Source organism: Malaclemys terrapin, chromosome 1, assembly GCF_027887155.1.
Source record: "Malaclemys terrapin pileata isolate rMalTer1 chromosome 1, rMalTer1.hap1, whole genome shotgun sequence".
Classification (NCBI taxonomy): Eukaryota; Metazoa; Chordata; order Testudines; family Emydidae; genus Malaclemys; species Malaclemys terrapin.
Window position 1 is genome coordinate 193248045 of NC_071505.1, and position 22737 is coordinate 193270781.

At 38.4% G+C, this 22737-nt stretch overlaps 1 protein-coding gene across 5 annotated transcripts in view; it reads right to left on the reverse strand.

Annotated features, from left to right (window-relative positions):
• Positions 1-22737, reverse strand: part of ERG (ETS transcription factor ERG) — a 219452-nt gene that overhangs the window by 71414 nt on the left and 125301 nt on the right. The window contains exon 1 of one of the 5 annotated variants that reach the window (XM_054049148.1): positions 14770-14888. The exons of 3 other annotated variants lie outside the window; for them this stretch is intronic. In XM_054049148.1, coding sequence (XP_053905123.1) covers positions 14770-14787 — 18 coding nt within the window. In that variant the 5' untranslated portion in view covers positions 14788-14888. Of the gene's footprint in view, positions 1-13841; positions 14565-14769; positions 14889-22737 lie in introns of those variants that run through there. One more of the 5 variants, XM_054049161.1, reaches the window with a different exon arrangement.

Consider the following 22737-nt stretch of genomic DNA (forward strand, 5'->3'; position numbering starts at 1 on the left):
TTGCAAAGAAAACCATATTGCTGATCTTGAAACTTGGCAGTTAAAACATCTTCCATTTTGCCTTTAACACTTACTCTTGTGAGTATTTGTATTGACATTAATGGGACTATTCTCATAAATAATTATTAATAATCCTCTGTATTTGTGTGCTTCTCAAAACACTTAAACAATAAATTAAACTAAATTAGAGAAGTTAATGCTTACACTGACTTCAGTGGAAGCTGTGTAATTTCAGCACTGCTGAAAATCAGGCAGTAGATGTCTCAGGTTGAGCACTCAAAATTAGTGAACACTTGAAAATTCAAACCTTGGTGACTTGCCCATGGTCAAACAGTGAAACTGTGGTAAATCTGTGAATATATTCTAGGAATCCTGACATCTAGTCCTCTGCTCTAACTACTAAACCTGTATTTAGAGAACCTATTTTGACTCATGAATTAAAAAAAAAAAAAAAAAAATCTATCTGCCTCTATTGCATTACTCAACCTATTAATTAAAATACAAAATGTTCCATGTTCCTGCCCAAATTAATTACCAGCAGTTATATGAATTCATCTCTAAACAAAAATATACAAAGGCTAATAGACAACTAATAAGTAGCAGGTTAATGAGTTAAAATATTGAAAGATGTTTGATCTACTTTTCTTTTGGCATTACTATTGCTCGGGTGGGCGGGGGGAGATGGGAGAGGGAAGGGAAATAGACCTAGCTTAGTAAGCAAACTCCTCTAAAAAATATGTCATCTAGATCCTAATCCTAGATGTAGGGTAAAGCTAGGTAAACTGTGTTATTGTGTGTGTGTGGCGGTGGGGAATGGTCAGAGGGATTGATTGTATAAATAAGACCAGTATAGTCCTGCAGAGGCACATATTAAGAAGCCCAGAGAAGCTAAAGGGAGATGGAGATTGCAGAGCCAGAGAGCAGCTAAGGAAGGAGGTGAATTGAGAGAGAATTTGAATAATTTGGGTGAGGCAGGAGGCAGAGGTGGCAAAATCAAGTCCTAGAAGAGATCAGAGTGATCTGGAGAAGCCCCAGAAGGTGATTAGAATGTAGGCTGAAATCTGTGAGACTGGGAAGTCCCAGTAGGAAACAGGATGTTAGAAAGACCTTGAGAGGGAAGAAAGGAGATCAGAGGGGACTGTAGAAATCAGAGAGAGTTAAGGTAATATCTAAGTGGATTTTGGTGCAATGGAGATATTCAGAGCAAGCCAGGGAGAGGAAAAAGAAGTTATATGAGAGTCTATTTGTTAGTATTGCAAAAACTCAGCATGCAAACAGAAAGCTTGCAAACCATAACCACCTTTCTCTGCTGCTCCCTAAAGTTCCTTGGTGAGGTATATAAGTTCACAGGCTTCTGCATTAAAGTTCCCTGGGGCTCCAAAACAATGATGGAATTGGCATTTGGTATTTTTAGAGTAGTGTTGAATAACAGACTAGAATAGACTTGATATGGTTTTAATCTCCATACTGCACTACTAGGGAAGATAAAGCATGAGAAAAATACAAGTAATTTGTGAAATAAATTTTTCAGCTCAGATTTCTTCTGCTCTTCAGATAGACCAGGAAATCATAGTTCCATCTCTACTAAACTAGTACTATTGAGAAATGTCCTTGTTATGATATGTGAATCTCTGTTCTACTGGCACTTTTATTAAATGATCAGTCTATCACAAAAATTGGAACTGAAATGGTGTGTGCAGAGAACAGAGCATGCATTAAAATCCATGCAATCAGGACTCATTCTGTATATTTTGTTGAAGTTTAAAAAATCTGTCAGAAACCACATCCAGAGAATAACAATATGTAACTGATCTTCATACAGATACATTTAGCATACACCAGGTTTAAGTACTATATTGTTAAGACAACTCTGAAAATGTGAATATTTTGAGATATTAGACCAGATTGTGCATGGCTGTTCCACAGCTGGGTAAGGGTGGGTGCAAAAAATCCTCATTGCCCTCCTGGGCAGCATCTGGGCACAACTGCAGGCCCCATACTCCCAGGGATACAAACACCACTCCCTCTGTTCATCTGCTGGGGCTCAAGACACCCAGCAGGGTGGCACTGGAAGGAGGCAGGGCCATAGCTCCAACCCTCACACACAGGCCAATGGATCAAGGGGGAGTGGCAGCATACATACTCCTGCATGCTAGTGAGCCCCCCTAGGGCTGTGGTGGCCCTATCCCACCCTCAGTGCAGCACTATGATTAATCAAATAAGACTCACTTTATGAGCCAAATCTTTTTAAAATGGAGACTCAAGGTCTACCCAGCTGCACACACGAATACAATCACAAATTGCTAGTTAGGTTCCTGACCATTGGTTTGCTCACGGATTTGCCTGATTTACAGAATCACAGGCATCAGTTTGTGTGGCTCTTATTTGCTTATGGATATACACCTTTTGAAAATTTGGCCCTTATTTTCTCTGGGTCTGTTAATATATAGGGCTAGATTCTCATACACACTATGGTCCCATTACACCCATCTGGCAGCATAAACACGCCTTAGAGTAGGTGAGACCGTAATTTACACTCACTTTAGTGTACATGAGAATTCAGGCTTCAGGCTCTAGTGTCTTCTTTGCCTTTTTAGATGTCTGCTCTGTGCTAGGGTGATCATTTCAGGTAATTTTTCTGCAAAAACTTCCAAATCCTTTCCCCCTTCAACATGGGGATGATTCATTCCTTCTCCCAAAAATTCCCTTGCTAGGTTCTTTGCTCCCTGAATAACTGCTCTGTATTTAACACCACTGTACTGCATTTATCAGTGATCGCTCCAGTCACCTGAGCAATCAAAGTTATGTTATTCCTCTTTCTGCCCAGTCTCGAGTTCTAGTGTCATCTGCAAACTTGGACATTTCATTTTCAATATGATCCAAATCCTATTTTCTATACCCTACTCTATTCTATAATAAACGTCTTAAGAGTCTAATTCCTAGGATCCCTGACATCCAACTTGGTAAGTTTCCACATATGGCTATTTTTTGACTCCTGCTATAGACACTGCAGTGTTGCCAACTCTCACGATTTTATGTCTCACAATATTTGGTGTTTTTCTTAAAGCCTAAGTTTCTAGAGTCAGCTGAATACATGAGAATCACAGCTTTTACTTCAAAACAGCCCCAGAAAGCAAAGGTACTTTGAATGGAACTGAGTATGGTATATACTCCAAAAAGTTTACTCATAGTACGTGGTGAGTGTTCTCAAAAAAGTAAAGTGAATCTGGAGTTTACCATGATGTATAATTCAGGTAGCTTGGAAAGGATCTAGGCACCATTATGAATCCTGGGGACTGAAAAATTAAATGTCTGTGACTTGAATATAATTTTATAGATGGTACTGTATTTTAAAAGGTATTTAACATCTAGAGACACATATTCAGAAGGGAAGGGTCTATACCTGCCCAATCTCCAGCATACTTGCCAGCTCCGCAGGTTCAGAATTTATAGCCTACTGCTTGTCCCTGCTTCAATCCTGATCAAAATCAGGCCACTGATTAAGGTGCCTAAATATGGCCTTAAGAACCTAACTTCAGGCTCCTATTTTTGAAAATATTGGCCACTGTTTTTAAATATATCCTAGTAACCTTGAATTCTCAGGCAAACAACTCTTACAATACAGTTAGAGATGGAGAGACTTATCAGCCACTTTTCTTACTTTAATAGAACCAGAGATGGCCCCAACCTGTAAAATTTGGACCTGGATCTAAGGTTCTGCAGAGTTAAACTCAGGCCCATATTTAATTTCAGCCTTGTAGTTATAAAAAATAAATGCTTGAAAGCCTAGAGATTCTAAATTAAGATTAAATTGTGAAAAAAAATCCCAAATGCTTGAAACTCTGGAAATACATGGTTAAGATTCCACAAATAAACTTAAATCCATATTGATACCAGAGAAACCTATACAACCACACTTTGTACCCTTTTATCAATTTCTGTATGAGCCACATGCTCCCACTTTAATAGCCCATGCTTTGCCTAATCATTGCAGCTGGTTAAAACCAATAATCAAACCTTCTTTGGATGAAAAATGGCTTTTCAACAAAATGGAAATTTTTGTGGCGAAAATTCTGATTTTGTTTTAACTTTAAGGGAAAAGAACATTTCTGACAAGCTCTAATAATACCGTGTGAACTACAATCTCACTGCACAGGAGCCTTACCTTCTAGGAATGAGCCATTTAGAGTACATCATCTTGCTTCTTACCTACCAGACACAGGGCAGGTTTACACTAGAAGTGCTACATCGGCACAGCTGCGCTGCTGTAGCGCATCTGGTGAAGACACTCTATTCTGACAGAAGAGTGCTCTCCCGTTGGCATAATTACTCCACCTCTGCAAGCGGCAGAAGCTATGTTGGCAGGAGAGCATCTCCCGCTGACATAGCACAGATGTGGACAGCGCTTAGGTCACTGTAACTTGTGTCGCTCAAGGGGGTGTCTTTTTTTACCACCCTGAGTGACATAAATTAGATTGATTTAAGTGATAGTGTAGACCTGCCCACAGATCAATGACCAAACCCTCCCACTCCCATATTCCCACTCCAGTTCTAAGACAACACTATTTTCATATCTCACCATGTACATATGATCTGCAACCACCTGTACTAGCTAACATTCCACTATCTTTTTCATACACATTACAGACACCAGTGTACTTAAAAGGGTACACGTAGTGTTTTGTCTTGTTAGTTCAATAAAAATATATAGGGATCAAAACATCTTGCTTAAATTCCATAGGCTTTAAAACAGCAAATCATGAAAATGTGTGGTTAACTTTAGGCGTCAAGAGGACCACTAACATGCTTTAAATTAAGCATGTGCTTAAGTGTTTTGCTGGATCAGAACTATAATGCCCACGCACTCACAAGTTTCCCTCCTTAGACCCTCCTCAGAGCTCTCTTTTTAGCTGTATCTACAGCCTTGAATGACCTAGTGGACTATGAGCCTGATTCAAAGCCCATTGTAGTCAATGGAAAGACTCAGCACCTTAAATGGACAGGGATTTTGCTGATCAGAAGCCAGGACAGGAAGCTCTGAGGAAACATAAGAACTACCCAGTTTGTTGGTTTGAATATTTGTTTTTTGTTTTGGAATTTACTGATTGTAAATCTGCAAGGAAGAAACTTGGTAACCAGAGACTTTGCCAAGTTGTGTTATTTTGGTTATATCAGAACTCCTGAAATAAACCCAAACTCCAGAGAGAGTTCTGTGTTTAGACTTGTGCCTCCTGTGAACTCACTCACTCTGTCTAGCTGCTCAGAACCTCGCTGAGTTTTCCACACTATTACAATGCTGGGTAAAATGGAGATTTGGTTACGTGTCCAAGGCCACATTATGAGCCTGATTCTCCTCTCACATCCATTTTACACCACTGTAGCCCCTTTCACTTCAATGGATTTAATTCTAATTTACCCCAGCATAAAGGAATGGAAAATCTGATTCAATGAGTTCAGTTGGCAGAGTCAGAAATAGATTCCCAGAATTTCTGATTTTGAGTTCCGTACTCTCACCACCGTGCCACACTGCCTCTTGCTTAAACAAATATTGATTGAACCACTCAAGCTTCTCATTTATTTTCTTAAAGAAAAGGGTCTGATTAAGCTTATTTTGAAGTAATCTTTATAGAGTACTGTAGCACACCACAAACAATACACATCTCAGAAATATCAAATTGTTCATTTGAAATGTCAACAAAGAGATACAGTTTGGGAACTTAAAAAAATCATACATTTAGAAAAGGCCTGACATTCAAAAAGGGGCTCTGGATGAATCAGCTTGCGTTTGTGTTCATTAAGAGCATCAATTCAAATACTCCTGATTGTTTCAGTTGTTTATGAATCTCGACCTTCGTAAGGCACTAAAATGTGCTGTCTCCTAAAGATGTTCCCTGCCGATACGACACACATTTTGTATTGTTTTGCTGCACACAAGCATTAATATCCCAGAGGTAATCCACCCTTCTTTTAACGGCTGATGACAGGTCCAATGGCTGAGCAAAAATCAGTTGAAGGAAAAGGAAGTCTTGTCGGAAATGAGATTAATCTTGTAACGAGTGTTCAGCCCTGATAACCCATCTGTGCAGAGAACTGCTTTAACTGGAGAGCAATTAACCTTCACCTGACAAGCTCTGTCCAACCGTTATAAACAGCATTAAAGGCACAGGATCCCCTTTTCTTTCTTTCTTTCTTTCTTTCTTTGTGTAGACTAAATAATCAGATTTTTCATTCCATGAAAACTATATGTGCAACAGTGCACTGATGCTAAATCTCAAAAAAAATTATGAAATGGCAGTGGGCTTTTGGATATGCTGTGAACTGTATCTTTGGCCTTTGCCTTAGGTGGCTGATCTGGTTAGCAAGAAGAAATCTTTCTGACCACTTCCAGTAGCTATTGTACCAAGGGAATATCCTACATGTAAGTTATCAGCGAAGTTGGTGTGAGTATGTCAAAGATTAACAACAACAACAACAATCTTTGCAAGTTGACAAGAGTTAGTTCAGTCTGCTTATGTTAAATCCCTTTTAGTTTAACAATCCTGGCAGGACGGATTGTGTCATTATACCACCATTGTGCTCCTCAAGGCCCACGTTTAGAAACAACCTAGTTTTTTGCCCTGCAGACTGGTGGAGTTTAGGTATGCTCCAGAAGTTAGCAGGTTTGAGGTTAATGTAACTGTGAAGACTGCTCAGTACACAACTGCCTTCTTCTGCCAGATAATACCAACAGATTGGTTGGAGCACAGGTTATGTTTGAAAGTGTCTATAAGTCTAACTCTAAGAGCCGCAGTTAAAATGCCAGAGTCTTTTAAAAAGTAATATCAGTTTAAATAACTGTCCTTCTGAAAATGATATCCATCATTGTGGTAGCAGTTTAGGGGTAACAGAACTTGAGTCTATTTTTCAAAGACAAAGCCACAATGTGTATGATATAGAACAAGCTCAGTGGCATAGCAGTGCTCAACCCTGTGGGCAAAGGCTAAAATATTGATCTCAGTTATACTGGCAGTAAACTGGAGTGATTCCTTGGAAGTCAAGGAGTTACTGGCTGAACAATTATCAGAATCTGGTCCAAAGACAGGAAGCAGGTTCTAAATCCCAAGGCCCTGAACAACTGGTGTGAAATCCTTGGCCTCTTGAAATCCATGGCCAAATTCCCATTGACTTCAATATGGCTTGGATAGCATTCCGGGTTTCTAAAAGATTTGTCCTTTCTATTCATGTATCTGAAACTACTTACCTAAATATTACTATTGCCATTTGAGTTTTTATGCCTTTGTTTCTCTTCCCTTTGATCCATGTTTCTCTTTTCCATACCTAAAGTCCAGACTTGCACATCAGTCATTGCCTAATTTGTCTGCCCAATAAGGCAAAATTTCCATTTCAGTTAGTTCAAATGAGTGTACCTTGGATAGTAGATTACAAGCGCCATCTATGACTCAGTAACCTATCTGGAACATGCCCTAAACTACATATTGGACATGCCAGTGTTAGCTCTGGTGAGAGGTGTTAACTGGGTGGCAGAACACATAAATAGGGAAGATAGAGAGTATCCCTGCCAAGTCTCCTCAGTTCCTCATTCAGTCTACCTGGCCTGCCACCAAACCACCCAGCCCAATGCACAGATCCCCTGCTCTACAGAGGGCATTCCATTTGGCTGGTCCCTTCCCATTTCCACATGGGCAGGGAAGAGACTTTGGTTAATACAGAACCCATGAGAATAGATGTTCATGTAAGAAATGAGTACACAGATTTGTAGACATCAAGGAAGGAAAAGACTCTTCTAGCTCATCTTGCCGCCAATGAAAGATTGTTCCCTACAGTATACTTTCATAACTTTGTCCACATGTTTTTAAAGATTCAAGATCTCTAACCCATGAGGTTATGAAACGGAATAAAACCCAGTCTTCGTGTTACTACTACCACAGCACATGGGGTGTGTGTGGGGGGGGGGGGGAATCTCAAAGACTCCCAAAGTACTTTACAAACATAATTTAATATACAGGGCCACCAATGTGATAAGACAGAATTTGTAGTTGAATGCAGTAACTGCCGATCCCTGGTCTTTATGTAAACAAATCTGGTGCACTGTGGTTTAAATTGAAACAGTGATAGCAGAGAATTCCCATTATATTGAACACTTAGTGGTTAGTTCCTTTTAATGAATTAGATATTAGCAGATAGGAAGTTCCTATTGAAAGCATTTCCTGTATTGGTACTCCCTGATTTGGCAAGTTATCAGGGTCGGAAATGAACACAGGAAGTATCTGTCTACAGACCTTTTATCATCAAGGTAATTGCTGTGACAGCATTTTAATGTTTATCAAGGTAATAAACATATAGTCTAAAAAAAGATGTTTTTCAGCTCTAAAGAACAAGGCTTTAAAAAAATCTTATGTGATATCACTATATTTAATCATAAACTTCAAAATAGCGCTCAAATGCCATCATCTGTTCCCTCTCAACAAAATTGCAAATGGTGATTAAAGTGAGAAATTTCCTTTTTCGAGTGGGAGTGCACTAATGATTAGGGAAGAGGACTGGAATCAGAGGACTCTTGGGTTCTCATCACAGCTCTGTGGCTGACTCTCTCATTCTCTCTCTGACGTTTGTAAAGTCCTTTATGGCCGCATTTTTAGGTGATACCATCTTAAATAATCATTCCCCTTCCTTGGAATTTACACACTCCAAATACTTGTAATTTATCATCTCTCTCAATCAAACTATGTACATTCTGCTCTTAATAAATCATTTTTTTAGCTGGTGTAAATTGGCATAGTTCCATCAAAACCAATGGAGCTACACCAATTTACACCAGTCAAAGGTCGCCGTTCCAATCAGTGAAGTAATGCCCTGGATGAACTTGACCCATTATATCTACTGCATTCTCTCCAGCCACTGATTTTCAAACTCTATTTAAAAAACAATTTAATTGCCTGGCACAATGCATTCTTTACACACTGCTTAGTGCCCAGGGTTCTTGTAATGTTTAGATGTTTAATTATGTTGTTTTTATGTTAATATTTGTTCCATTATTTTACTAGTGAGAGAAGTGAGACTTGTAGGATGATCATTTCCACAGTGTCTTTCACCTCTAGGTCACTAGTTCAAACTAAGTACAGGCGAGCAGATTGAAAATCATTACCAATATCTATATCATGATCTAGGTGAAATAAGTTATTGTTCTCATTTCTGTTCCTAATGGGATTGGTATCCACATAACAAAAACTGTCAGCACTGTTCTCAAGGGAGCCTGCATGCTGGGGGAGAGAGAAAACATGGAAAGCAGCATGAAGAGTCTGCCCCTTGTGTGTTGGGAACTTCCTCTTACTATTGATTTCCAAGACAAATCTCACCAAATATCCTGCAGCCTCTATTTCCCCAAAACCCTGATGGGTATTACTATGGGACTGTACAACTCCCTTAATTGCTAAAAAATAAAGCGGGGGTGAAACATTTATCCAATCTGAAAACAGCTTATTCACAATGCTGCCGACTAGGTCCTGACCCCATACACACATATCCCACACTTAGATATAAGATTCAGCAACTGTACATGTAAACTCCTTAGGGCAAGTCTCATGGCCACTTCTCTGTTCTGCACAGTGATGAGCACACTCAGAGAGCAACAAATAATTTAGAAATAAACAACAGTAAAGTAAGCAGAGTATGTGGCAATTTGCTCAGGCCATTAGCATGTACCTTTTCAATGCTAACAGTCGAAATAACTGCAGGTATCACTCACCCTATTCTATCACCATCCAGCAAAAGAAGCTACTTTTTAATTAGCTGATTATGGGGCTGATCCAAAGGCTATTGGAAAAAGTCCCACCGACTTCAATAGGCTTTGGATGAGACCCAGCGTGCCCCATTATTTAATTTTATCTTGCGAAAAATTATACTATAAGTGACATAAGCCAATTTTTTCCATTTAACTGATTTCCTAAAGAAACCTGCTATGCTGCTTTAGAAGCTAAATTATATGGAGTAATCATTTTTAAATGAATGGTATGAATATTCTTATTGGATTATGAATTGCCACTTCAAAAATAAACATTTTTGTTTTGCCTTAACATTTCTTTAAAATGCCTCTGCATTTCTCAGCAGGAGATCTCCAATGTGTTCAGAATGTTTAATTCTACCAACATTACCGCTTCAAAGGCCTGTTGAAGTCTCATGGAACTTTTTCAAAAACATGCTGTTTAGAGATAGCTTAGCTTCTGTTAAAAGCAAACCAAACAAAAAATCCATTAGGTATTTTTCATCTCTTCTTCTTTACTTAAAGAGTCATTTATATGGAAACTGTATCTTTGGATCAAAGTCAGGATTGACGCAAGGCAGGCATAAATCAAGTGGAGTTACAACAGGGCTGAATTTGGTCCTTTTTTGTTTTGTTTTGTTTTGTTTATTTTACAAGATTTAATCTACTTCTACTTGATGTCATAACTTTATGTTTGTGGCACTATAATTGTTTGTCCTGGAAAGAAATGGGGGCCTGATCCTGCAGTCCTCATTTGAACGACACTCCAATTTAAATCAATGACAGTTTTGTCTGAATTAAGGAGTACAGTATCAGGCCAAAAAGCTTTAAGGCCCTGATTCAGCAAAGCATTTAGCTGTGTGCTTAACTTTATGCAGATGAGTAGTTTCATGGAAGTCAATGGGGCTATTTACTTGCTTATAGTCCAGCACATGCTTGAGTGCTTTGTTGGACTGAATCCAAATGAGGAACAAGCAACAAACACCGATGAACTTTTAATATTTTGTTTTCATGCAACTAACAGAAATACACAATACTGCACAAATGATGTTTGTGGAAAAGTAATCACACCTATCTCTAAGAAGATTATTTCTCAAAGCTTTCCACAAGACGTCAGCAGAGTTTGAAACTGCCTTCAGTTTTGCTTGGTTTCAAAAATATTTGAAATAAGTATTTTGCCTTTCAAAGGTGGGGAGGGGAGCAACAGTGCTATATAGAGTAGCTTAGAGTTGAAGTCTAAGATTTCTGATGAAAGGTTCTTGTACAGTATATATTGATTTAATCAGCACACCAATGGTCCGTGGAGACCTACAGAATTTGTAACACCAGCCCTGGCAACCTCAAGTATTCCAAATTCCTGTATCAAATATGTAGACACTTTATCTCATAGACAATAGCTTCCAAGTCAACCACGGAAAGGAAACTAGTCATAAAAAGGAGAATGCATATATATTTAGAGGTAGATTAGGTTAAGAGAACTGTCCACATGTGTAATTGATAAGCCATTATAAAATGTCGATTATTAATTACTCAATAGCTTTTTCTTATTAAAAATAACTGTAATTGCACTGGCAGGCAAAGAGAACAAAAGAAGTGGGGCCTGCTGTAGGATGTGGAATTCAAATTCCAGTTGAAAATAGACATTTTTGCATTTGACATTCCTTCCATCACTGAAAGGTGATAGAAAAAAAAGAAATTCAAGATAAGTATGTTAATATCAACCACAAGGGGAGATTGGATTATTTTTTCATGTCATTCTAAGAAAGAAAAATAGAAGCCTACAATCAATGGTACTGTATTTATTTTCTAGCCCTCATTTTCTTTACATAGTGTTCTGCATACACTGCACACATCTTCAGATTACAATTTGCGCTGGAAGAAAACATTGCTTCTTAGTATTTGATATCCCAATTGTCAGGAGGACTTCTGCCTGAAGGAGCATTTTATCCTTCAGATTCCAAAAAAGATTTAGCCATTTATATGAATAATGAGAATAATAAGTTAGATGGGTAACATAAATAAACAAATTAGATATATAACCACTCATGCTTCAGGTTTAAACCAACTACTAAATTATGGGAGTTAGGAAGAAACTTTCTCTGAAGGCAGATTATTCTACATTTTTCCACCATAGGGTTTCTTGCACTTTCCTCTAAAGCAGCTGATATTGACCACTGGTGGAGACAACATACTGAACTCTATGGACAACTGGTTTGATTCTGTACGGTTATTCCTAAAGTATAAATTGAATAATTTATTCAAAAGTCCAGGATTGCTAGCAAAAAAGCTTATGAATCTATTGAGTTTTGCCAATTAGTTTGACAGCTCATCCCAGGACATTCTGCTTTCCATATAATCGGGGGACAGTTATTATGAGATAGTAGATAGTTAGAATTCATGAGCGCATCCACCTATTCGCTTATTTACAGGATGACAGAGATATCACATTCGTGACATAGGCCCTTGATCCTGGAAACACTCACATACATAGTTAACTTTAAATATACCAACTAGTCCCAATAAAGTCAATTGGGCTACTCCTGTGCTTAAAGTTAAGAGAGTGTTAAGTGTTTGCAGGATTGGGCCCTTAGGCATTTTAAAGAACAGTGAATCAATGAATTATACTGAAAGTCCATCTCTCTGTGTGTATAAATCAATAATAATTTCTACTCAGTTATAAATAAAAACAAATATTCTGAGCCAAACTCTCACCTTTGATGAATGTGTAAGGCTCCCACAGAAGTGACTAAAAGACAAATGCATAGATCCAAGTTGGACTATTTAGAAGGCTTACAATCTTTGGCCCAGATCCTCAACTGGTGTAAATCAATGGAGTCCATCAATGGAGGTACACTGATTTACAGCAGCTGAGGAGCTAGCTTGCTATTCTGAAATGGCAAAAAAAAAAGTGAGAAATTATACAGTTGCTTTTTACATTTTAAGCCTATAGACAGAAATGTTTATTTCTGATCACTCTCTCAGTCAAATACTTGCTTCATTTACTCTATCTAGAACAGGAATTGAACCTCTTGGGACTGGAAATGATCTTCATGTTAAATATATTTTCTTAGTTTAGAGTCTAAAACTTTTATAATTTCGCCCCAGTTAATTTACATTGTGGATGGACATAAATTAAATCCTGGCATCAAAACTAAGGACTTTCCAGCAAAGTAGGGCCAAAGTCCTTCAGGCCTTAATCAGGCAAAACTCCACTGTAGGATTTGGCCCAAAATGAGGTGGCAAAATCTAATTATTATTTCACTTAGGAAACCTTTGCTATCTCTACTGACACTTCGATTTAAGGAACTGCCATGTAAAATGCAGCTAGTTGCTCTTATCACTGTGCTGGAAGGCAGTAATATAACAACAACATAATAGTGTTATAATAGTTGTTAACATTGACCCACTATAAATATACTAAAGAAAAATATAGAAATATAAAAAACCAAAAAACCTTATACTGCATCTAGGCATATTGTGCCTTCAGTTTTTAAGCAAAATTTCCCACTCACATCAGGAGGACGGTCCTGCTTAAAAGAAATGTCAGCTCATCATTACTAAATTAATACACAGCACTTTCTCTTAGCAGCAAACATGCTGACTCTAGGAACCTCAAAATTTTCATATAGAGCCTGATCCTGTAAAGTGCTGAATGTCTTCTGCCAGGTGCTGAGTGCCCGTAAATTGCCACTGAAATCAATAGGAGCCCAGCTGTTGCAGGGAGCACTCAGCATATGACATGTATTGGCCCACAATGCAAAGTAGATTCATATTTTGATCTCTGTAGGTAGACTCTTGAAAGCATCCCTCATTACAAAAGGATAAGAACAGACTGCTTTATAAATATATACAGACATACACACACATGCACACAATTCAAATAATTCTCAGGCAAGATTTTCATATTACAAATTTTTTTAACAAAAACAGCATCAAACACCTGACAAATTCAAACAACAAAGCAGAAGTTATTCAGAAATCAAACATCAGCTTCAATTATTTAGTGGCCTGCCATTGCTGCTGTCCTATATCATTTACTATATCTCCATCATAATTGGAAAAGTATAAAAATATGTAATACCTCAAAGTGATTAAATATCTCGGTCCTGTATCTGAAAACCCCCCCAACTGATGCAGAGTCCTTATTGTACGTGTAGTTTTGTACTTCACATAAAACTGGTTTCATTATCACCAGGCATTCAGTTACAGTTAGCTTTCTTCTGCAATTAATCATAGCTATTGCTATATCTGTAACTGCTATGTATTGCAACATAGTACAGCAAAAATTAGATAGATTTATTCAGCTATCTGAGCAAAGAAACCTGCAAAACTCAGCAAAGCAGTCTTTTAAACAGCTGTTAAAATAATGCTTACTCATAAAAGTTAGTTATGAATCAATGACAGATTTTTATTGTCCAAAAAATAAAGACAAAAAGCACACACCAAGCAGAATGCCACCACCGTTAAAACAACATTTAAGAAAAATCCTGAATATCAGTATAGAGTTTCCACAAAAATAAATCTGTAACATCTGCATTACTCAAAACAAGAGCTGATGTCTCTTCATTTCCATGTGCAAATGTTTGTGTCCCTGTCAATAGGGGAAGCATTTAAAAGTATCCAAAGGTTCAGCATTCTGAGGAACCCTTTTTTCTTTCTTTCAGTGAACAACCTATCCCCTTACGGCAATCCAGATACACATCCAAGTTGTCAGAAATGATACCTACAAGAAAATTCGAAGCTCTCATAAAAGGGCTTTGCATATGCAATCCACAGCACTGAACAGTGAATTTAAAAAACCCAATTTTTTTTCCGAGTTAGAAGTTTTTAAGCCTTGCGGATGGTTGGAGTAGGAAAAAGGAAATTTACTAGGCAGTACAAAGGAAATCTTGTTGTCCTCTATTGTGGCAGTGGGGGTGTTGCCCAGTTCTAACTTATCTGTGTTGATAAAGGAAACCAAAGAACATATTATTGAAAAAACGTCCAATAAAAATGTACCCCTTTCTTACCTTAATAGTGCTTGCCATAATGTGATTAAGATTATTGATCGCTAATAATTGTTAATAATAATTATTGCTTCGCTCTGACCAGAAAGAAGTTTTGATGAAGTTGTTTAGAGCGGATGAGATTGTGCTAACTCTGGGAAATGAAGTCAGCCAATGGCAGGAAGAGGTTTCTATTGGTCCTGGCTACTGCAGCTCGAAGAAACAGGATATTTGGGAGCGAAGAGATAAGAGGTCCTAAAAACAATGTTGTTTTTCTTGATGATATGCGGCTACCAGATTTTTTTTTTTTAAACAAAAAAAAGTCAATTGCCTATGACAGCTTAGGCAGGTGTGATCTGATGTGCAGTAAGTGTGACATGCCACTCTGAAGCAGGATGCAGATGTCAGATGAAATGGGCCAAATTCGACAGGGTTTCATATAGGCTATCCCCTGGGGATTTACCGATTCAGGGCCAAAGTCAGACTTGGTGTACAACTCCATTGACATCAGAGAAGTCTAATCTATTTACCCCATGTCTGAATATGTGCATTAATCTCAGGCCTAGTTACTTGAGGTATTGACAGTTTATATCTTGTCTGATCTATTATACTGTTATTTTTAGCTATAAAGCAAATGAACTGGAGCCCATAATTTATCCCCCCTCTCAACTGAGTGTGTATATGATGCTGCTTTGTTATTCATTATTATTCTTTATATTATCATAATGCGTAGGATGGCCCAGAACCCCTTTGTGCTAGGTGCTCTACAAACATGGGAAAAAAGATAATCCCTGCCCCCAAAGGGTTGAGTGCTGAACTGCTGGCAATTTTATTTTTTTAATGGTCTTGGGGAGGATGAAAAGGTTATATACAGTATGGACAAAGTTAAAAAGCATGCACACAAACACTCAAATTCAGTGTTCCCCGCTCTTGTGTTTTTATTGTACGTCTCAAAACGTTTGATGTTTTTGTTAAAGCCCCAGCTCCTGGAGGCAAGAGATGATGTGAAAATCTCAGCTTTCATAAAATAAAAAATGAAACAACAAAAACCCCAACAAAAAATAAACTTCGGGCTTCCATGGTTTAGGAGACAAGCTATAAACATGACTCATAAAGGCTCAAAAACCAGAAGGAAAAATAATAAGCACCCAACACAGATTACTTTTAAAACTCATTATTTTTTTAAGCCAATCTCATGGTGTTTTGGAGTCCTGACTCATTCTTTCTGAATGCTTGGGATGACAATACTGAAGTATGGAAATGTGGTGGGGTTTTTTTAAGTAAAAGCTGAAATTGTTTTCGGGACTATCATTTTGCCAGTTTTCCCTTCGTTAATGACATTGGGGGCTGTAGTGTAACTAGGAAACAGATTTCACCTTTCACACAAGGGAAAATATGCTCTGCCCCAATGTTGCAGGCATTGTAGCAGATACAGGGCAAGCAGCAGAACTGGTGTGCAAAGAGGAACAGGATTCTCAAAGATATGGCAGGCAGTCTCTACCAATTATGCGCTATGGAACACAGCTCTGTAGGGTTGACTGCATGTGTTACAGGGGCAGGCTGGTGGCTCTGTGACCACACTAATCCACAGTCATTACCCTTGTGGAAGGTGAGCAAAGAGGCCATGTGAGCTACTGCAGCCTCACAGCTGCTCCATGGGCTGGGGACAGGATTCCTCTTCCCCTAGACATCTCAGACCTCTCCAGTGCAGAGCCTGGTTGCCCAGGCTGAGTGGTGGGAGCAGAATTTACCCCATAAGGCATACTTTAAAGGATGAATAGATTTCCCAAACAGCTATTTTAAGTTCGTACCAAAAATGTGATGAAACAAGAAACATTCCCACTGTTAGGATGTTAGCTAAGAGTGGCCTCAATCTTGCAATCGGCATTGCAGGATCAGGGCCCCACAGGATAACAATAACTGTACACAGTCTTTTTGCCATCTGAGCATATAGTGCCTCACACAATGGGGCACAGAGGTCTGCTTGGGGCCTCTAGGTGCTAGCCCAATTAACAAATAAATAATAATAATAATAAAGTGGTAGCAGGAAAGTAGATTGGAAGCTTCTTGGTGGATGCACACAAATATCAAACAGTAGAAAACCAAACAGCCAGTGCCTACGAGCCCATCCTCTCTCAAGGCCCCACGACCCTCCCATTTATGAAACAAAGGGAAAGTAAAGCTTCACTGTAACTGATGACCATTTGCTTAGTACTGCCCCCCTTGGCATTTAGTGGACATTTTTCACAAGCAGCACTAGAGAAGTAAAAAAATAGGGGCCAATTCATGGTGCAGGATTTGTTCGAGGGAAGATGGCATGTGTTCAGGGAGTAGGAGGGAGTGTTGTCAGGGTGGCCCTGTATCCCAACTAATGTCTGAAGAGCCTCCGGGCTGCCCTAACAAGAGTTCGAGGCTGAACAAGCCTTCATTACCCTCCCTCCCTGATTTGGGCCCTGCACAAGCACGGGGATAAGTTCTGCCCATAGCTTTAGTTATGATTCCATCTTTCGCTCTAAGGGATTCATACTGAGCCCCATATTCCTTCCAGCATTTCCTACCTGGCTTTGATTACTCACTCACAGACTTCTCCTCTGCTAGACATTATATTTTGCTTCAAAGCAACCTGCAAGAAAGCTGCACTGTAGACAGGTGATGTCAATAGGCTGGTAGATGTGACAAAAAGAATGAGGGGGTGATTTAATGTTAGTGCAGCATGTCTACTCGTAACATCAGAATAGTTCAGAGTTAGTATTGTGATAAGATAATTTACTGTCTGACTATGGTAATTTATATATAGTCCAACTGTACTGCACGATATCTTTTCACAATCTATGTCAATTTCATTTAATTATTGCGCCTGTGCAGAGTAGGTAAATTGTGGTTACTTTCCCATTTTCGTTATGAACAGTAAGAAAAGAAAGCAATTTACAGTAATTGTACTTCAGGGGGATGTTGATTTCCTCCCTTTTCATCTCCAAACAATGAGCAAGACATCCAAAAGATTACAACCTTTTTGTCGAAATTTTCAAAGCATTGCACAATACTTGCACTGGGTGACTTCCACTCTAATTAACTTCATAACTTAGTTTATGTTTGTGCTCAAAAATATTATGTAGCTTGAAATATCAGTTCCAGCTCTCCAACATGTGTAGAGTCTGAAGAAGTTCCCACACAACCATTTAAAAGCATGCGGCGGTACTAATCCCTCTCCAGCCTACAATCTTCATTCACCCAAACCTCCTGTTGATTTCAGTTGATTTCAGTGCACAACAGATGAGAGATTAGATCTTACCAAGTTCTACTATTATGTAACATTTGTTATAGAATTCATAGTGTGCTAAGAATTTTTCAAATTGAAACCTTCACCAGAGAATTTACTATCTATCTTACAAGCTAATAAGCACAGGCAGAGCCCTGAGCCTATGCAGAACCTTTAACTGCATTAGGGCTCCCCACTGGCACAGGGATCTGCCTGCGTGGATTTGATTGCAGGGTTGGGCACTGTATTGAACAGGCAGGAAAATATTGGCCTATCAAATCACAACCCATATAATAAAAATGTTTATATTGTTTCTGTTTTATTTTATATCTTTTCTGAAATTGTTATGATTAAATAGAAAGAAAGTTATGTTACATTATATATTATTTATCATTTTCAATAATGGTTCAAAGATTTTAAAAATGGCAGCTTTTGACAATGAATAAAATAAAGACATAAGAAAGTGCTAGATGGGGAAAGACTGCTAGGACCAGCAAACATTCCCACTTCAGATTTCTCTCTAAACCCTGTCTCCCTGGCTTGTCTCGGCGTTTTTCTTTTGAAGTTTTCATTCACATTGAAACCTGCAGCTATAAACCCCAGCGCAGCAAAGCACTTAAGCATGTGCCTAACTTTAAGAACATGCCTAAGACCCTTGACCTCAATGAAATACGTAAGTGCTTTCCTGAATAGGGATAGACATAAGCATTTGCTTAAATGCTTAGCTGAGTCAGGATCATAGGGAGTGAGCAGTGCTGTGGTCTTTTCTAAACTTAAACTTCTTGTTTATTAGAGGGGACTCAGAGACCTGACTTGACAAAGGCTCTGACCTTGCAAGTTACTTCAGACACTGGTAAAGCTAGTGGAGCTTTACACAGACCCAGGGATTTAACCATGCAAAGTTACGTGCAAGACTGAGACCAAAATGGGGAAAGAAATTTCCAAAAGAGAAAAATGTTTCTTGTCCTCCATGTCTCATAACATGGACTGCACATATTTTTTAAAACACATCCAACCAGCTGAATAAAGTGTACAGTTAAAACATTCCTAAACTAGGGTTGCCAACCCTCCAGGATTGTCCTGGAGTCTCCAGGAACTAAAGATTAATCTTTAATTAAAGAGTATGTGGTGTGATGAAAACTCCAGGGATACGTACAGCCATAACTGGCAACCCTATCCTAAACTGACTGGTTTTCATGCTATAGGTAGGATTGTTTCAGACCTTGGATTCTATGTTAGGAATAGGAGAGTGTTACAATGTGGGAAATATATATTTTAACATGAGATGACACATATGTTTTAAATAGATCTGCAATTTGTCTTGTTAAGGCTGCTGTCAGGGAGTTTAACCAGGAATGTTGTCCTGGGCCCAGCCTGACTAGGAGGCCTGATATGAGCTCTTTTTGCCCTCTTCAGGGAGGCAGTAATACCACAGCACACTTTCCTCTCACACTCACTGTTCAGCTGTTTAACAGGGAGTGTGAGTGATGCCCCCATAGATAGCACCATTTTTAAGGCGCTGTTAATTTCTGGATATACCTTTACATGTCAGTTTTGCATTTCCACTTTTAGATGTCTCCAAACTCTACCGTCAACCTAACCTATGCCCCCAAGCTTATTAAATCCCACTCTCACAGAACATCTTGTCCCAGGCCCTGTAAGTCCTGGCTGTGGCCCTGTGTTTTATGAAATGTATTAGACCAGTAGTTCTCAAACTTTTGTACTGGTGACCCTTTTTACACAGCAAGCCTCTGAGTGTGACCCGCTTCTCCCTTATAAATTAAAAACACTTTTTTATATATTTAATACCATTATGAATGCTGGATGCAAAGCGGGGTTTCAGGTGGAGGCTGACAGCTCGTGACCCCCAATGTAATAACCTCGTGACTCCATGTAATAACCTCATGACCTCCTAAGGTTGTCCCGACCCCCAATTTGAGAAGCCCTGTATTAGACTATACATTCAGGTGATTCCCTATTTCATAACAATATTCATTAAGATAGAAGATATTCCTTAATGTACATCCTTTGGGTGCAATATGAAATGCTACATAAAATTTTCAAGCTGAACGATACTACTTATGGCCTGATATCATGCTTTTTACACAGGCAAAATTTCCATTGACTTCCTGGGGTGCTTTGCCTATGTAAATAATACAGCATCAGCTTCTTGAACATTAATACTAGATCTGGTTGGAAAAACTTCTGTGGAATAGTTTTCCATCAGAAAATGCAATTATGTTGAAATAGAAATGCTTTGTGAAATCATGTCAATAGCATCAAAGTTTTGTTACAGAGAAAAAAGGGAGGGGAGGAAGGTCTGTCAATGTCAAAACTTCCTGTTTTGACATTTTCAGAATGCATTTTTTCAAAAACAAACAAACAAAAACTTTTTGTGTAGAAATTTTTGGAAATTTGTGTTATATATAAAAAAGTCAAACTGGAGATGAAACATTTACATTGTCAATACAAAATATTTTAATTGATCCAAAATTAATTGTTTTCAGACATTTCTTTCATGGAGAACTTTGAAATGTTGGGTTTCATTCCAAATCAAAACTAAAACAAAAATTTGAAATCTCAAAATCCTCCACAAAATGGAATTCCCATTCTTGACTCAGCTCTAATTAATATCTTTTGAGAATGATAGGCATCTGCTCTGTGAATGATGCTTATCTAAGAATTCAGTCAGACAGCTGAGACATATTTCATCATGAAAAATATAGACTCTATGTAATGATTCTGTAGCTTGGTGTGTCAAAGGACTAAAGTTTACACAAGGTGATACATGATTTGCATGAATGCTGATTGATATAAGGTGGGGTTTTAAGTGCTCACAAATCTCCATACTGGAGTCAAATATCAGAACTGAGTAAAGAATCCCCTAATCAAAAGAATCAGCTAATTTAAGGATTTATTTATATATAATTAATCGCGGTTTAAAACGTTAATCGCGATTAATTGCACTGTTAAACAACAGAATACCAATTGAAATTTATTAAATATTTTGGATGTTTTTCTACATTTTCAAATGTATTGATTTCTATTACAACACACAATACAAAGTGTACAGTGTTCACTTTATATTATTTTTATTACAAATATTTGCACTGTAAAAATGATAAAAGAAACAGTATTTTTCAATTCACCTCATACAAGTACTGCAGTGCAATCTTTTTATTTTGGAAGTGTAACTTACAAATGTAGATTTTTTTTTGTTACATAACTGCACTCAAAAACAAAACAATGTAAAACTTTGCGTGGACTTGTAGGCTCTAGTCCTACTCCTTATTCAGCCAATCCCTAAGACAAACAAGTTTGTTTACATTTACGGGAGATACTGCTACCTGCTTTTTATTTACAATATCACCTGAAAGTGAGAACAGGTGTTCGCATGGTACTTTTGTAGCTGGTGTTGCAAGGTATTTACGTGCCAGATATGCTAAACATTCGTATGCCCCTTCATGCTTCAGTCACCATTCCAGAGGACATGCTGATGCGTTAATAATGCGTTAATAAAATTTGTGACTTAATTCCTTGGGGGAGATTTGTATGTCTTCTGTTCTATTTTATCCACATTCTACCATATATTTCATGTTATAGCAATCTCAGATGTTGACCCAGCACATGTTCGTTTTAAGAACACTTTCACTGCAATTTTGACAAAATGCAAAGAAGGTACCAAAGTGAGATTTCTAAAATTAGCTACCACACTCGACCCAACGTTTCAGAATCTGAAGTGCCATCCAAAATCTGAGAGGGACAAGGTGTGGAGCAGTCTTTCAGAAGCCTTAAAAGAGCAACACTCAGATGTGGAAATTACAGAACCCTACCACCAAAAAAGGAAATAAATACTGACACATATGATGAAAACGAACATGAGTCGGTCTGCTCTTTAGGTGACACTGTAAACAAGAAGCGGGCAGCATTATCTCCTTCAAATTGTAACAAAACTTGTTTGTCTGAGCTATTGGCTGAAGTAGGGCTGAGTGGACTTATAAGCTTTAAAGTTTTACATTGTTTTATTTTTGAATGCAGTTTTTTTTTTTATATAATTCTACATTTGTAGGTTCAACTTTCATGAACTACAGCAGTGCTTCTCAAAGCTGGTCTGCCGCTTGTGCAGGGAAAGCCCCTGGCAGTCCAGGCCGGTTTGTTTACCTGCCGCGTCAGCAGGTTCAGCCGATCGCTGCTCCCACTGGCCACGGTTCGCCGCTCCAGGCCAATGAGGACTGCGGGAAGGGCGGCCAGCACGTCCCTCGGCCCGCGCCACTTCCTGCAGCCCCCATTGGCCTGGAGCGGCAAACCACAGCCAGTGAGAGCAGTGATCAGCCGAACCTGCCGAGGCATCAGGTAAACAAACTGGCCCGGACTGCCAGGGGCTTTCCCTGCACAAGCGGCGGCCCGACTTTGAGAAGCACTGCACTACAGTACTTGTATTAGGTGAACTGAAAAATACTATTTCTTTTGTTTTGTACAGTGCAAATATTTGTAATAAAAAATAAATATAAAGTGAGCACTGTACACTTTGTATTCTGTGTTGCAATTGAAATCAATATATTTGAAAATGTAGAAAATATCCAAAAATATTTAAATAAATGGTATTCTATTACTGTTTAACAGCGCGATTAATCACACGATTAATTTTTTTAACTGCACGTTTAATCACGATTAATTTTTTTAATCACTTGACAGCCCTAATATAAATAAAAGTCAGTCTTGATATGGGTAGT